Source organism: Corapipo altera, unplaced genomic scaffold, assembly GCF_003945725.1.
Source record: "Corapipo altera isolate COAL_440 unplaced genomic scaffold, ASM394572v1 146, whole genome shotgun sequence".
NCBI classification, from domain to species: Eukaryota; Metazoa; Chordata; class Aves; order Passeriformes; family Pipridae; genus Corapipo; species Corapipo altera.
In genome coordinates, this window is record NW_020884981.1 from 41,697 (window position 1) to 55,752 (window position 14,056).

The window sequence follows — 14,056 nt, forward strand, 5'->3', positions numbered from 1 at the left end:
TCACAAAGGTAAAATAGTGGTGTCCAAAGCCAGGAGTGAATGGTTATTGCATTGACGTCAGAGTTTACTGGGGTTCAGGTATTACCTGAAATTTGGGAAGAAGGAAGTGACTGGGCTCTAGATGTGGGAGGCCCAGATCCCATCCCAGTGTAATCTAGTGTTTTCCTGCAGCTGCAGTGCCATTCGTTAGTGCACTTCACTCCCATCTAATGCTGCTAATTAGTCCCGGCTTTAATGCTGCTCCAGCAATTTCCGCCTTGGAAAAGAGTCAACAGCTAAATTTAATAATCTTAGTGCCTTAATTCTGACTCTCAAATGGCAACTTCTTGTAAAGCCAAAGATCAAGAGGCTTCCGGAATTAATAAAGACCAACCACTCTGATTGGAACCACTGCGTTTTTATTTTGTACTATAAATAGAATTCCCCTCTATTTCCCATTCCCTTACACAGGTAAATGAAACATGTAGCTGCATGTAACTCCATCCAGGAAAACACCAGCCCTACCAGCTTGTACCCACGAGGTAAGGGAGCTGTGTGTGGAAGGCACTCTGCGGTGGGTTCCGTTGCATGCTGAGCACTGCCCCTGGTGTTGGCCCATTCTGTCATCTCTTCACATCCTTTCCTTGACCTCTGGTATGTGAATGCTCCTCCTGGATCGATGGCTGGAGCCATCAAAGCACATCTCCACTCTTCTCCAGGAGCACAGGCACATAGGTGAGCAAATGATGGTGTTGGGTATCCACGTGGTGATTCTGGACTGAGATGTGCAGCACACCTTGGTCTTTACAGAGCTGGTTTTCTCACAGGACGAGCCCATCATTGATCAGTTGTCCACGGTGGAACTGTCTGGCTTATCAACATGCAGCTGATGTAACCAGCTCCTGCTGGTCACCTCAGAGTCACCTGGACCTTCAGTCTCTCTCCTGACAGCCGGACACAGTTTCAGGAGCAACTACGTGAGGATATGCTGAGGAAGCTGCAGGTTCTACTGAGTTCTGGACTTCAGGCACTTCACTGTCCTAAGGCTTTCTGTCTTGTTTTCTGTTGGGCAGGGCTGAAGAGGGGGAGAAGGTTTTGCTGTAGTCCTGACAGACGTGTTTTCCACTGCTGGTGGTGCTTTTCTGCGGTGTTTGACAGCAAGCAGTGTGGCTTCGCAGCATGGCTGGGGCAGAGGCATTTTGGAAGCATTTTGGAAGAGGCGAAGGAGGGCAAGGATTTGCAGTGATCTGGTTGTCTAACAAGTGCTGCAGCTCTGACTTGCTGCTCTTAAGTAAAGTTTCTAAAGTGGAGGGAGCGCTGTGTAGTTAGTTCCGGACACCAGGACTGCCAGCTCCTGGATGGACATCTCCTTGTTGAGGTAACTGTCGTACTGGGCCATGGTGAGCCTCCCGCTCCTCAGGGCATCCTCAATCGAGAACTCCCGACCAGACTTCCTGTCCAGGATCACGGACGACTCCCCGTTGGGACCCTTTATTGAGATCTCCTCCCAGTCACATTCCTGACTCTTCAGTTTGACAAACAGGCTCCATTCAATGAGGCCAAACACATGAGCTTCCTCTGGAGACATCTCTTTCCCCGTGTCAGGGTCAATGACCACGATGGAGCGCCTCAGGTGGTTCTCCCTTTGCTCCCTCTTGATAGCCACTGTCTTGAGGCGATTCTGGAGTTGCTCGATCTCTGCATCTTTTTCTCTGGACAACTGTTTCAGGTCCTCTAACTCTCTTTCCAAAGCTTGGAACCTGGAGTCCAGGTTTATTCCACTGTCCACGTGGGTCATGTTTCTTAAATCCTGAGCTTCTGTAGCTGTGAGTTCAATCTCTGACTGCAGTCTCCTTGTTTCCATCAGCAGGTTCTGTTTCTCGAGGTGTAGTTTGTGGTTTTCCTCCCGTAATAAGTCTAGTTCCTTTGATGACTTGGAGTTGTTGAATTCTACCTCGGACAGCCTGGTTTCCAGGCGGTTGATATCTGCATCCAGCTCCCTCTTGCGCCTACTTTCTTCCTCCAGATTGTTCTTCAGCTTTTGAATCTCATACTCCGTGTCTCCTTTGTCCACTTGGACACTCTCTGAAAAGACCACTTTCTCTTTGACCTCCATCTTTTCCAAAGAAAGGAGCTTCTTTCGCAGGGCTTCTAGTTCTGTTTGCAAGACTTGTCTCCGGTGCTTCTCTTCTTCTAACTCCAGCTTGAGGAGGGAGTGCTCCTTCTCCTGCTGGGGATCTTGCTGAAGGATCACTTTCTGCTTCACAGTCACTCGTTCTGTTGTCTCCCTCTCCTGTTCTTCCAGCTCGTTCAAGCGGATCCTCAGCCTCTGCACCTCCAGCTCGGCCTCCCTGCGGGCCTGTCTCTCCTTCTCCAGCTCCTCGAGCTGCCGCTCCAGCTCGGAGCGTCTCCTCTGCAGCTTGCGCAGCTCCTCGCGGAGGCCGTCGATCTGCTTCAGCTCGCTCTCAATGCTCTGGGAGAAGGAGTTGACTTCAGCTTTCAAGGCAGGATCTTGCTCATACTTCACTACTTCCTGCTGGACCACTTTCTCCTTCACCTGGGAAAGCTCTTCCTCCTTCTGTCTCACTTTTTCTTCTTGGAGAAGCCGCTCCCTCTCCAGGTCGATATGTTTCATCTGTTCATCTGCCAGCTGCACTCTCAGTGACTCCACCTCCTCTCTGGTCTTGGGGTCTTCTCGAAACTGCAGAATTTCTTGAACAACTTCCTTCATTTGCACTTGAGGTTTGGTATCTTTCAAAGCTTGTATCTCTTGTTTCAGCTGGTAGATCTCCAGGTCAGCTCTTTCGATAGCTCCAGTCCTCTCTATGATTTCCTCACGGAGCCGCTGTAGCTCCTTTTCGGTTTCTGGATCATTTTTGTACTTAATGACCTCCTTAATGACTTCTTTGACTTCTACTAGTGGCCCTCTGTTCTTCAGAGCAGCCAGCTCATTCTGGCAGCTCTTCAGCTGTTCATCACCACCGCGGTATCTCCTCTCCTGCTCCACCAGCTCCAAGCGAAGGTTGGCAACTTCATTTTCAGCCTTGGGATCTGGGCGCACAATCTCACGCACTTTCTCCTGAACAACCACCTTGGAGTTCTCTTCCTCCAGCAGCTGGATCTTCCTGAGCAGCTCAGCCTTTTCCCGCTCGTTGGAACGACCCTTGGACTTCTCATCTTCGTACTGGCGCCGGAGCTCGTTCACCTCCCTCTCAATGGCCAAATCCTTCTCTACCTTCAGCACCTCCTTGACGGTGATTTTGCCCTCGGCGATGGCCCGTTCCTTCTCAAGACGTTTGAGCTTGTCCTGGAGGAAGCTGAGCTCTTCCTCATGCTTCTGCCGAAGGGCACTCTCCCTCTCCTTGTTCTCTTGCAACATCCGGAATTCCATCTCCAGCTGGGGGTCGTTCTGCAGCTTCAGCACCTCCTTCTCCGTTACCTTCTCCTGCTGTTTGTTCTTCTCACTGGACAGCACAGCAATTTGCTGGCGTAAGAGGATGACTTCATTCTCTCTGGTCCCTTCCTGCCTCCTGAGCTCTTCCAATTCTTCTTTGAGCTTCAGGATTTCATCAGCTTGAGCCTTATCTTGTTCAATCCTCAGCACCTCTTTCACTATGTACTCCTGCCCTCCCTCCCTCTTCTCATGCTCCAGAACACGCAGCCGGATTTTAAGAGCCTCCAGCTCATCCTGAAGCACCTGGTTCTTGCGCTGCTCCTCTGCCAGGTTTTGCTGCAGCCTGTGGAAGCTCTCCTCCAGCTGAGGGTCAGGCACCTTCTTCACCAGTTCTTTCTTAAGCACAGTTTCTTGAGGCTTCTGGTTTTGCAGGTGGACAATGTTGTTCTGAATGGCTTGGATCTCTGCTTCGAGCTGTTGCCGACGCTGAGTCTCATCCTCGAGCTCTTTCTTCAGCTTCCAGACTTCTTCCACGGGCCTCACGGATGATTTGGTCTGGGCAAAGTCTTGTGTCATCTGAACCTCTGGTTGCTGTTGGTGGAAAAAGAATGTGTAATTAAAAACCCCCAATTAATCATACTTTTGGTGCTTACCATACAATCACAGAACCATTTAGGTTGGAAAAGACCTCCAAGATCATCAAATCCAACCTGTGCCCGATCCCCACCTTGTCACCCAGCCCAGAGCACCGACTGCCATGTCCAGTCATTCCTTGGACACCTCCAAGGATGGGGACTCCACCACTGCCCTGGGCAGCCCCTTCCAATGCCTGACCACCCTTCCCATGAAGAAATTTTCCCAATATCCATCTAAACCTTTCCTGGCACAACTTGAGGCTGTTTCCTCTCATCCTGTCCCTTGTTCCCTGGGAGCAGAGCCCAAGCCCCCCCCAGCTCCCCCCTCCTGTCAGGGGGTTGCAGAGCCAGAAGGTCCCCCCTGAGCCTCCTTTTCTCCAGGCTGAGCCCCCCCAGCTCCCTCAGCTGCTCCTGCTGCTCCAGCCCCTTCCCCAGCTCCGTTCCCTTCCCTGGACACGCTCCAGCCCCTCAATGTCCTTGTCATGAGGGGCCCAGAGCTGGACACAGCACCTGAGGTGCCTCGGCAGTGCCACGTACAGGGGGACAATCACTGCCCTGCTCCTGCTGCCACAGATATTGGTGCCTCCTGTGACAAAGCAACAGGAGGGTGTTGAGCTCTGGCAAACTCTGAGCAGGGAGTATTTGCAAACAGACTTCCCTGCAGGCTCTCAACCTGAGAAATGCTTTCTGCAATGTCTGCTGCTGTCAGAACAAAGCTTTTGCCCACAAGGGACACTAATTCTGGCATGGAGTGGCAAAAAGTGTTAAAAATGATGCGGAGCTTCCTAGGGTGAGTGGGAAATGGAACTGGGACACACAGAGGGATGGTCTGTCTGTTATAAATATCTGCTGATTAATGATTTAGGGGGACAAAACACCAGCCAGGCTTGTTCCCAGTTCAGCTTGTGATAGCAGAGCCCCACGTGTGTGTCACTCACACTTCAGTGTCCCGTTGCTCCAGGTGAACCCTTACCTGCCGCAGGAGGCTCTGAGCAAACTCCAGGTTCTGCAGCCTCTGCTTGTTCACAGCGTTTACTTCGGTGTATTTGGCTGTCAGAACAGCTTCCTACAGAACAAAAAACACGTTGGGAAGAGGTTGAAAAGACTAGAAATAACAGGCCTAATGAGGTAACCCTGGTGCTCCTCTGAAAACCAGCGGTGACCTGCCAAGCTCGGGGGCAGGAAGAGCGATTCTCCTGCACACTCACGGTCGTGGTCATACTGTGAGTTTCCCAGTAAGCAAAGAGAGGTGCAGCTGAGGAAGAACCAGGTGGACACTTCTGGCTGCCTCCACAGGCAGGAGGAGTTTGAGGCAGGTAGCAAACATATCCTGCATAAATAAGTAGCTTGTGGCCTGATCTCGCTCCAAGTATTTCTAACTTTGGTGGTGAAATCTCACTTTCTGTTTGAAAGTCTGGAGAGGGGAAAAGCATTCAGGGTTCTGGCTTTTCTTCCCCCCTTTCAAGAAGTGTTAAATCCAGCATTTCGCCTCTCTAATACTAGCCAGACCAGCCCCAAAATTTGATGGGCTAAGAATAATAAGGAATCCCTTCCTCCTGATTCCCTGCCCTTCTTTGCAGTCCCCTCTGGGACCAAGGTCCCCGACAGTAAATATAAGTATTTGCAAACCCCCACAGGTCCCATGAGCTGCTCTAGCTCTCTGTTGGCTGCCCCTTACCTCCTCCTTCACTTTGGCAGCTGGAGACTGCAGCCTGGGCTTCTTGCTCATGTACCCGTTCCGGCTGTTCTCCAGGTCCAGGATGGACCGCAGCTTCTCAGCTTCCAACTCATAGTCCTGTGGGAAGACATGCCCAGGAAGAATGTGAGATTACTGGGTCCCCTTCATGCACAGGCTCCTCCTAAGCCCTGGCTTTAACACTTTCTTCCCTTGACCCATTTTTTGGGGAGTTGCTGAGGTTGGTGGGACCAGAGCTGTTGGCAGGAGCTGCCGGCAGGTTCTGAGCTGGGTCACTGCAACAGCCCAGCTGCAGATGTGTCCTGATGTGTCCTGCTGGGTTTGGGGTGGAACCTCTCCTCTCCCAGGCAGTAAAGCCAGTTGCCAGGCTCATGGCCACATGATGTCAATACTGGGGTAGATACAACATGGTTTAAGCTCATCAGTTGACTGAGCAAAGGGCACTGGCTTTCTTTAGGTGGCTCCTTGTAGGATGTAGTTGGTTCTGCCCCCCTATGACATTCTGGTGAGACCCCAGCTGGGGTACTGCACCCAGCTCTGGGGTCCTCAGTACAAGAAAGACTGGGACCTGTTGGAACTGGTCAAGAGAATGCAACAAAATCCCAATTTCTGCTCTGGAGCCAGGCTGGGAGACCTGGGGGTGTTCATCCTGGAGAAGAGAAGGCTCTGGAGAGACCTTAGAGCCCCTTCCAGTGCCTAAAGGGGCTCCAGGAGAGCTGGAGAGGGACTTGGGACGAGGGCCTGAAGGGACAGGACAAGGGAGAAGGGCTTTCCACTGCCATAGGGCAGGGTTAGATGGGATATTGGGAAGGAATTGTTCACTGTGAGGGTGGGGAGGCCCTGGCACGGGTTGCCCAGAGAAGCTGTGGCTCCCCCATCCCTGGAAGTGTCCAAGGCCAGGTTGGACGGGGCTTGGAGCAACCTGGGCTAGTGGAAGGTGTCCCTGCCCATGGCAGGAGGGTGGAATGAGGTGGTCTGTAAGGTCCCTTCTAACCCAAACTGCTCTGTTTCTCAGTTCTCCCACAGGCAGAACTGCAGTCCTTACCTTCACTGCCTGCTGGTACTGCTGAGCTGTGGTAGAGACCTTCTGCACCTCCTGTTCCTTGCTGGCAATGTCACTGAGGAGAGCCTGGCAGGAACAGAGACACACAAAGCAGACACAAATTCATCATTCAGCCTTTTTGAGGGCTGTCATTAAAATCACAACACTGAGAATCACAACCTACTCAAGCTACTCTGCTCTGTGTAAACAAGGCACAGGAGGACAGTGGGAGCTTAGAGCTTTATAAAAATGCATAGAATTTTATAAAAATAAAGCTAATATTTATGTTTTTCTATTTTATGTTCAGGAATTATCTAAGTTCTGTTGTTTTAATATTGTTCCCTCTCCTCTCCCTGTCGAGCCCAGGCTGCTCTCAGAATTACCGCTTGGTTCTTCAGCTTCATTTCCACTTGCTGGATGTTGTCGGTCTCCTGTGGCTCGTAGTTGGGGATGTTGGACAGGAACTGGTTCACCTTGTCGTAGTTGCTGCGGTAGTTGGAATAGGCACTCTTTGCTTTCTGCAGGGTCTGCGTCCTGTGGGGGGAAAACAGCTCAGCTTCAGCCCTGTCACATCTCCTGTGTCTTCTGCAAACACCTCTTAACCACTTCCCCTGCTCCCTGAAGACATGGATTTGAGCCAGAGTTGTTCTCTTGGCAAAGTCCCCATCTCTGTTGCGAGAGCACTTAATCCTAGAGTTTTCCCAGAACTACCCAGCCAGTGCACGGGTGCAACCACTCCCTCTTCCTCCTTAGACCTCCCTGGAAGCCCTTCTGCAACTCCTCATTCCCAGGATGGTGGTGTGGCTCTTCCAGGTTCAGTGTGGTTCCAGCAGTAACTCTCCCAGCTCTCCAGGCCGGCCCTGGAGTCTCACCTGTGGTCGATCTGCTTGCTGAGGTTGTTGAAGCGCTGGTTGAGTTTGTAGAGCTCGGCCTCCTGCCGCTCGATGTCGGGGCAGTGCTCCTGGAACTTGCTGGCCAGGGTGTTGGAGCACGTCTTGGTCCTCTGCAGGTTCTGCTCGGCTTCGTTGAGCAGGAACTTTTTGGACTGGAGCTCGTTGCCCATGGCCTGCGGAAAAAGCAGGAGAGAGGGATTCTCTTGGGTTGCACAAATGCCAGGCTTTTGTCACTGTTCCACTTCCACTGGAACATCCTCTGCAGAGGATGAGGAATGACTGAGCTGTCCAGGTGTGGACAGAAGCAAGTTCAAGGCTTGCAAGGTAACCAGAATTATCTTGTAAATCTGAGGGGCAAAAAGCTACCTCCTGCTCTCTTCTCTGCCTGCTAACCTTCAAAATCAGCCATACTATGTGCAAAATGTCTGGTGCTCCTCAAGCAAGGATTAAACACTGCTCCTGCCAGTGCAGCAACTCCAGCAGGAGCTGTGACACCTTTGCACACTAGTCTGAACTCGGAGAATTGATGGAAGAGCTGAAGGAGCAGAGAAAGTTCTGGCCTAGCCAATTCTTGGCCTTTCTATAGCAGAAGGAAATTCCAGTTTGGGTTGGTAGCTTTTCCTAGCAATAAGTGTCCTCAAAGCCTTGCCAGGTCCATCTCTTTCCAGTATCAGGCCACTGCATTGCTTTTCCCACACCATTTTATCTTTCACTTCTCAAAGAATCACAGAAGGTTGGAAGGGACCTTAAGGCTCATCTCGTTCCACCCCCTGCCATAGGCAGGGACACCTTCCACTAGCCCAGGTTGCTCCAAACCCCGTCCAACCTGGCCTTGGACACTTCCACGGATGGGGCAGCCACAGCTTCTCTGGGCAACCTGTGCCAGGGCCTCCCCACCCTCACAGCCAAGAATTTCTTCCCAATATCTAATCTAAATCTCTTCTTTCTTAGTTTAAAACCATTGTTGTTGTCCTATCACTCTCTGCCTGTGTAAAAAGTCTCTCTTTCTCTTTTTTAAACTCCCCTTTAGGCACTGGAAGGGGCTCTCAGGTCTCCCAGGAGCCATCTCTTGTCCAGGCCGAACATTCCCAGCTCTCTCAGCCTGGCTCTAGAGCAGAGGGGCTCCAGCCCTTGGAGCATATTCGCAGCCTCCTCTGGACCAGCTCAAAGAGGTCCCAGCCTTTCTTGTGCTGAGGACCCCAGAGCTGGACACAGCACTGTGGGTGGGGTCTCATGAGGGCAGAGTAGAGAGGGAATCACTCTCCATTAGTCCTTCTGTCAAATCACAAGAATTCCACTGGCATTTGATTTGATTTGGGGATGGGAAGGGTTTGCATTTGAAGGAATTGGGATCCCTGCAGTCGAGGTGAGCTCTCACCCCCACTGGGGGAGGCCACACTTTTACCAACGGATTCAAGTTGAGCAGCAATTTCCCCAGATTTTGGGAATTGGTTCTGTATGGGAAGCGTGTCAATAGGGCAGAGCACTCACCAGCAGCTCTTCTTTCTTCCGCTCCACCACCCGCAAGTCCTCCGGCACCGTGTCATCCGTGACCAGTCTGTTCTCGTAGGTGGACAGCAGGTCTCGGCCTTGTTGGAGGCTCCTCTCAAGGTTTGTGGCCACCTCAACTCTGTGCAGACACGAGAGGAAGGGTTTAAGCACATCTGTACCTGTCTCATAGAATCACAGAATATGCTGAGCTGGAAGGGACTGACAAGGATCATCCAATCCAACTCCTGGCCCTGCCCAGACACCCCAACAATCCCACCCTGTCCCTCAGAGTGTTTTCCAAACGCTCCAGGAGCCCTGGCAGCCTTGGGGCTGTGCCCACCATCCTGGGTAGCCTGTTCAGTGCCCAACCACCCTCTGGGGGAAGAACCTTTTCCCGAGATCCAGCCCAAACCCCCCCCGACACAGCTCCAGCTGTTCCCTGGGGTCCTGTCACTTGGGTCACAAGAATGAAGAGGTCAGAGCTGCCCCTCTGCTTCCCCTCATGAGGATGTTGAAGATCAAAACAAGGTCTCCTGCAGGATCCTCCATTATCCCTGGCTCAAGCCACGATTTAAGCCATGACTTACTTCTCCTGGGCAGCACTGAGCAGCTGCACCACACGGTCGTACTTCTTGTTGGTGTTTTCCACCTTGTTCTTGACCAGGGTAGCGCTGCCAGTGTTGGGCACGGACTCGATGAAGGCCTCACACTCCTGGATCTTCCTCGTTTTCTCAGGTTCAATGCGCCGGACCTCATTGGTGATGTTCTGCAGGAGGAACAAGGCCTTTAGAGCAGCTGAACTAGGACCTGATGGCTATAAAGGAGCTGGCCCTTGGCTGTCCAGGGTGAAGAGGAAGGTCAGGGCTGAGGGCATGTGTTAGATGGAAGGTGCCTTTCAGCCCTGCAAGGCACAGAAGGATATTTTTCGGTAACTTTTTGTTGACTTGTCTCTCCTGGGGCAAGGAAACTGCCTTAGCAAGGAAACTCCAGCTGGGGAGTGGTTCCCAACAGCTCCAGCTCTGGCAGCGACGTGCTGTATCCGTCTGGACTGCTGGTCTCTGATGGATGAATCCTTGCCTGGACAGTGAAGTGCTGCAGGCAGTTGGAGCAATTTGCTTTCACTTGCGGTGGCACCTGGATTTTGCCACAGCCCTCGGTAGATGATGTAACCAGGACTTGAACTTCCTCCTAAACCAAGGGAGGTTTGTGGCACAGAGCCTGGCTTAATTAGGGATCTGGAGGAAAGGAAAGAAGCCGGATGCTATGGCACCGGAGCCTAGAGGAGCAGGTCCACAAGGAGAAACAGTGCCCTGGACCAGAGGTGTTTTCCTGCTCCTCTCTGAGCTGGTGATGGTGGCAAAGCCTGAGGGCTCCCTTCTTCCTCACACCCATCACCTTTTTCCCATTCAGCAGAGCTAGACCAGGAGCAAGGCAAAGGTTTTTGGTTTCTGAGGCTCCTCAAAGGGCTGCTCCCCATCTCCATTGGAGGAAGCAGCCAGCTGTGAGCATCACTCCATCCCTACTCCTGCGTTCAGGGAGAGCTTTCAGCACCCAGCATACTGAAGATGACTCTGAAAACCCTTTGGAGCACAGTCCCTGTGTGGCACCATCCCTCTGCCTCCACACCCCGTACCTTCAGGTCCTTGGAGCGCTCGGTGCTGTCCTGCACCGCCCGGCTCTGCTCCAGGGGCGGGCGGAGGTTTGCTGTTATTGCTTTCTCCTGCTTGTCCAGGTCACTGTTGACTTTCTCCAGCCCTGCCAGGAGCTGGCGGCCCCGAACCGAAGCAGCATCTGGATCATGAGGGGAGACCAGGTTAGAGCTGGCTTGGAAGCTGGTTCTGGGCTCAGTCCCACCCTTGAGTGCCAAACCCATATCTCACTGCCCTCCCTGAGCACGGGCTGCTGTGCCCACAGCCTCCTGCTCTGCCCCTGCACAAATCCCAGCACTCTTGTTCCCAGGACACTTAGGAGACGGGAACATGCCCCTGAGATGTTCCCCCAGCCTTTCAGTGCCCAGAAGGAGCAAGCCCCAAGCTGCTCCCCTGATCCACACCTCCGATGCTGTCTGCCTTCAGCCCCTCGTAGCGCTGCTGGAGGATGTTCTTGCAGTTGTTTGTCTTCTCCTTCACGGCCACGTAGTGCTTACCAATTCTGCAAAGCGGGGCAGCGGGAGGTCAGACAGGCCCTCAGCCCTTCCATCACCCACCACCCACCCCAGTGCTGCTCCAGGAAGGAGCAAGTGGGGAAGAGGCACCTTCACTCCATGTTAGCAAAGTGTAGAGCAGTTTCTTCATCAGAGCAGGGGAGAGGCAGCAAAGGCAGGTACCTGCCTGCTGAGGGAGGGGTGGGCAGCTCCCCCTGCCATAATGGCCCCCAGGGGACAGGGGGACCTGGATGGCTCTCAGCTGGTCCTGCTTTGCCAGGTGGGATCTTGTGAACAAGCAGGAAGGTTGTTCCCTCCTGGAGGAAGCCTGAGGCTTTGAGATGGCACAGCTTCGCTGTGGGAACTGGGGCAGAGCCCCTGGGGGTGCCAGACGGGGGGTGCAGCGTTCGTGGCATGGCCTGGGGCTGGTGAAGGCAAGGGCAAAGGCTGGGGGGTCCAGCACACAGGCTGGGGGGCACGTACTGGTCTGCCAGTGCTATTGCCTCGGGGTCGGGCGGGGGGATCATGAAGCAGACCCCCGGGGCGCTGATCCTGTCTCCTGCGCTGTCGGCCACTTCCCAAACGTCTCCGCTGTTCCTGTGCAGGGTGTACTGGGCTCCTCGGCTGATCTGGCCCTGGGGGACAGGAACCGGTCACAGCAGCACGTCAGGAAATGCCACCCCCGCTCTGCCCCACGCCGGCAGCGCTCGCTGGGAGGCAGGACCGGCACAAACCCCAACCCCTTCTCCCGACTTCTCCCAGAGTCTGCCGCTTGCCAGAAGCTCATGTGCCTTCTCCTCCCTCCCCGGAGCCTTCAGGCACGAGGCCGTGGCTCTTGCAACAGCCACGGCGAGCAACCTCCCACTCGGGCAGAGATGAGGAGGCGTTTCCATGGCAGTGCTCGGGCTTTCCTTTTCCGAGAGGCCGGGAGCTGAGTCAGCTGGAGCTGCTGGCTCCTGTCCCAGCCCCTGCCACTCCCGTGGTGTCTGCTGGCTCCACTGTCCCATCCCTTTGACCAACTACTCCGTGATGGTGGGTTGAGGGGACGTGGACTGGGAATGGCTGGTGGTGGGGGGTGTTTCTTTGATCAGAAACATGCCGGGACATCTGCACTGTCCCAGCACGAGGAGCGTGGGAATGTGGCAGAGCTGGGCTGTCGCAACGTCTTCAGGGTGTGTGATAGGCACAGAGGTTTCGTTTTCCCCAGACCCCTCCTGCCCTGCTCCTCAGCTGCAAAACCTGCTCTCCCACTGGGGTGAGCACGACCTTTGCCTTGTTCCCACTGTGGGAGACATCACTGCTTCCTTCCCAGTGCCTCTTCCATCCCCAGTGCCCCCCGGCGAGCTGGTCCCCAGCAGCCCCTCTGCCCCGCCCGGGGGGGTGAGGGCGGTGTTACCTGCTCGCCTTCGTACTCGCACAGAGCCTCCACGGGGACGGGCTGGGGCGGCGTCTCACGGCGGTACCGCAGGGGCAGGACCTGCTGGCTGCGCTCCTGCAGGGACTTCACCACGGCCTCGTACTTCTCCAAGGCCTTCTCCTGGTCCTGGCACAGGGCAACAACCAAAAACAGTGAGGAAACATGGGAACGAACTCCTGGGCTCTCCCGGCCGGGGAGGAGCTCAGACCAATGCACTCAGGACAGAGACTGCAGCTTCAGGTCCTGCCGCGTGTTCCTGCCCCGAGTGCTCCTGCACTCTCCTGCCTCCTGCAGCCAGGCTCAGGACTGGGACTGTGCCCATGAGTTGCCACACCTGGGCACTATCCAGCAGGCAGTGACAAGGTTCCCTGGGGCATGGCCCATGTCTGTATGGCTGTGTGTTGGTGGATGGCCCCGTTCCCAGCCCTGATCACAGCCCTGGGACAAGGCTCTCCAGCGGTTGCTCTGTTTCTAGCTGTGGATGTATCCCAAAATGTTGAGCGGGATGGAGCACACAGGAGGAGAGGGACAGCTCTCAGGGAAGAGCTATCAGCTGTGCCGGGACACGTGCATCAGCTGGGCCTGCTGCAGCATGCTTGCGCTTGGGCTTGAGCTCAGCACAGCCCTTCCCGAGTGGGCGGATCTCCAGCCCGGCTCCCGGCAGCACAGCGAGTTCCACAACCTCCTCTGGCAGCAGGTCTAATTATGCTCCTGCCCTTAACGAGCAGTAACTCCATGAAAGAACAAATAAAAACCAGCCCAGTGAGCAATTACGTTGCCAGGGGAGAGGCAATCTCTAGCCAGAGGGGAAGGAAGAGCCGAGGGAAGGCCGGGAAGAGATAGCAGCAGCAGCAGGTCCATGGAGAAAGCTGGGCCAGGTGCCCACACGGGCAGGGATGTCCCTCCCCCGGTGCCATGGGGACACTGGCTCCTGCTCCTGCCTCCCCTGCAGTCCTGCCTGCACCAACACTCACATCCAGCTCCCGCAGCAGGGACTCCAGCTGGTATCTGTCCTTGAACTCCGGGCTGAATTTTTGGTCCAGGTCTGTGTCCACCTTCTTCAAGAGCTCCTGGGCATCCTTACTGTCCTTCTGAAACTGCACAAAGGGAGAGTGTCTCGTGAGGGAGGGTCCTGCTGGAACATGGAGCAGACCCACCCCAGCACCATGGTCCTCACACAGACACCAGGAGCTCTGCTGGGCACCTGGACACCCAGAATACGCAGAGAAAGGCAAGGAATCACTGTTTCCCATGCTCAGGACATCAGAGTGAGGGAAAAGACAACAAGGAGTAGTTTATTCCAGGGTCCTGTCTGGCAGAGTTGTTAAGTCCCACCTTTGCCTGCCCTCAGTTTGTCTCACTGGGA

At 54.2% G+C, this 14,056-nt stretch overlaps 1 protein-coding gene across 1 annotated transcript in view; it reads right to left on the reverse strand.

Moving 5' to 3' along the window:
• Positions 1-393: 393 nt before the first annotated feature.
• The window catches only part of PPL (periplakin), a 28,408-nt gene continuing 14,745 nt past the window's right edge, over positions 394-14,056 (reverse strand). Inside the window, exons 10-22 of the mRNA XM_027665816.1 lie at positions 13,665-13,787; positions 12,670-12,816; positions 11,757-11,908; positions 11,184-11,281; positions 10,764-10,921; positions 9,718-9,896; positions 9,131-9,269; positions 7,619-7,812; positions 7,130-7,280; positions 6,750-6,833; positions 5,687-5,803; positions 4,982-5,074; positions 394-3,964 (exon numbers count right to left, since the gene is read on the reverse strand). Of these exons, the coding sequence (XP_027521617.1) occupies positions 1,280-3,964; positions 4,982-5,074; positions 5,687-5,803; positions 6,750-6,833; positions 7,130-7,280; positions 7,619-7,812; positions 9,131-9,269; positions 9,718-9,896; positions 10,764-10,921; positions 11,184-11,281; positions 11,757-11,908; positions 12,670-12,816; positions 13,665-13,787 (4,320 nt within the window). The 3' untranslated portion in view covers positions 394-1,279. The remainder of the gene's footprint in view (positions 3,965-4,981; positions 5,075-5,686; positions 5,804-6,749; positions 6,834-7,129; positions 7,281-7,618; positions 7,813-9,130; positions 9,270-9,717; positions 9,897-10,763; positions 10,922-11,183; positions 11,282-11,756; positions 11,909-12,669; positions 12,817-13,664; positions 13,788-14,056) is intronic.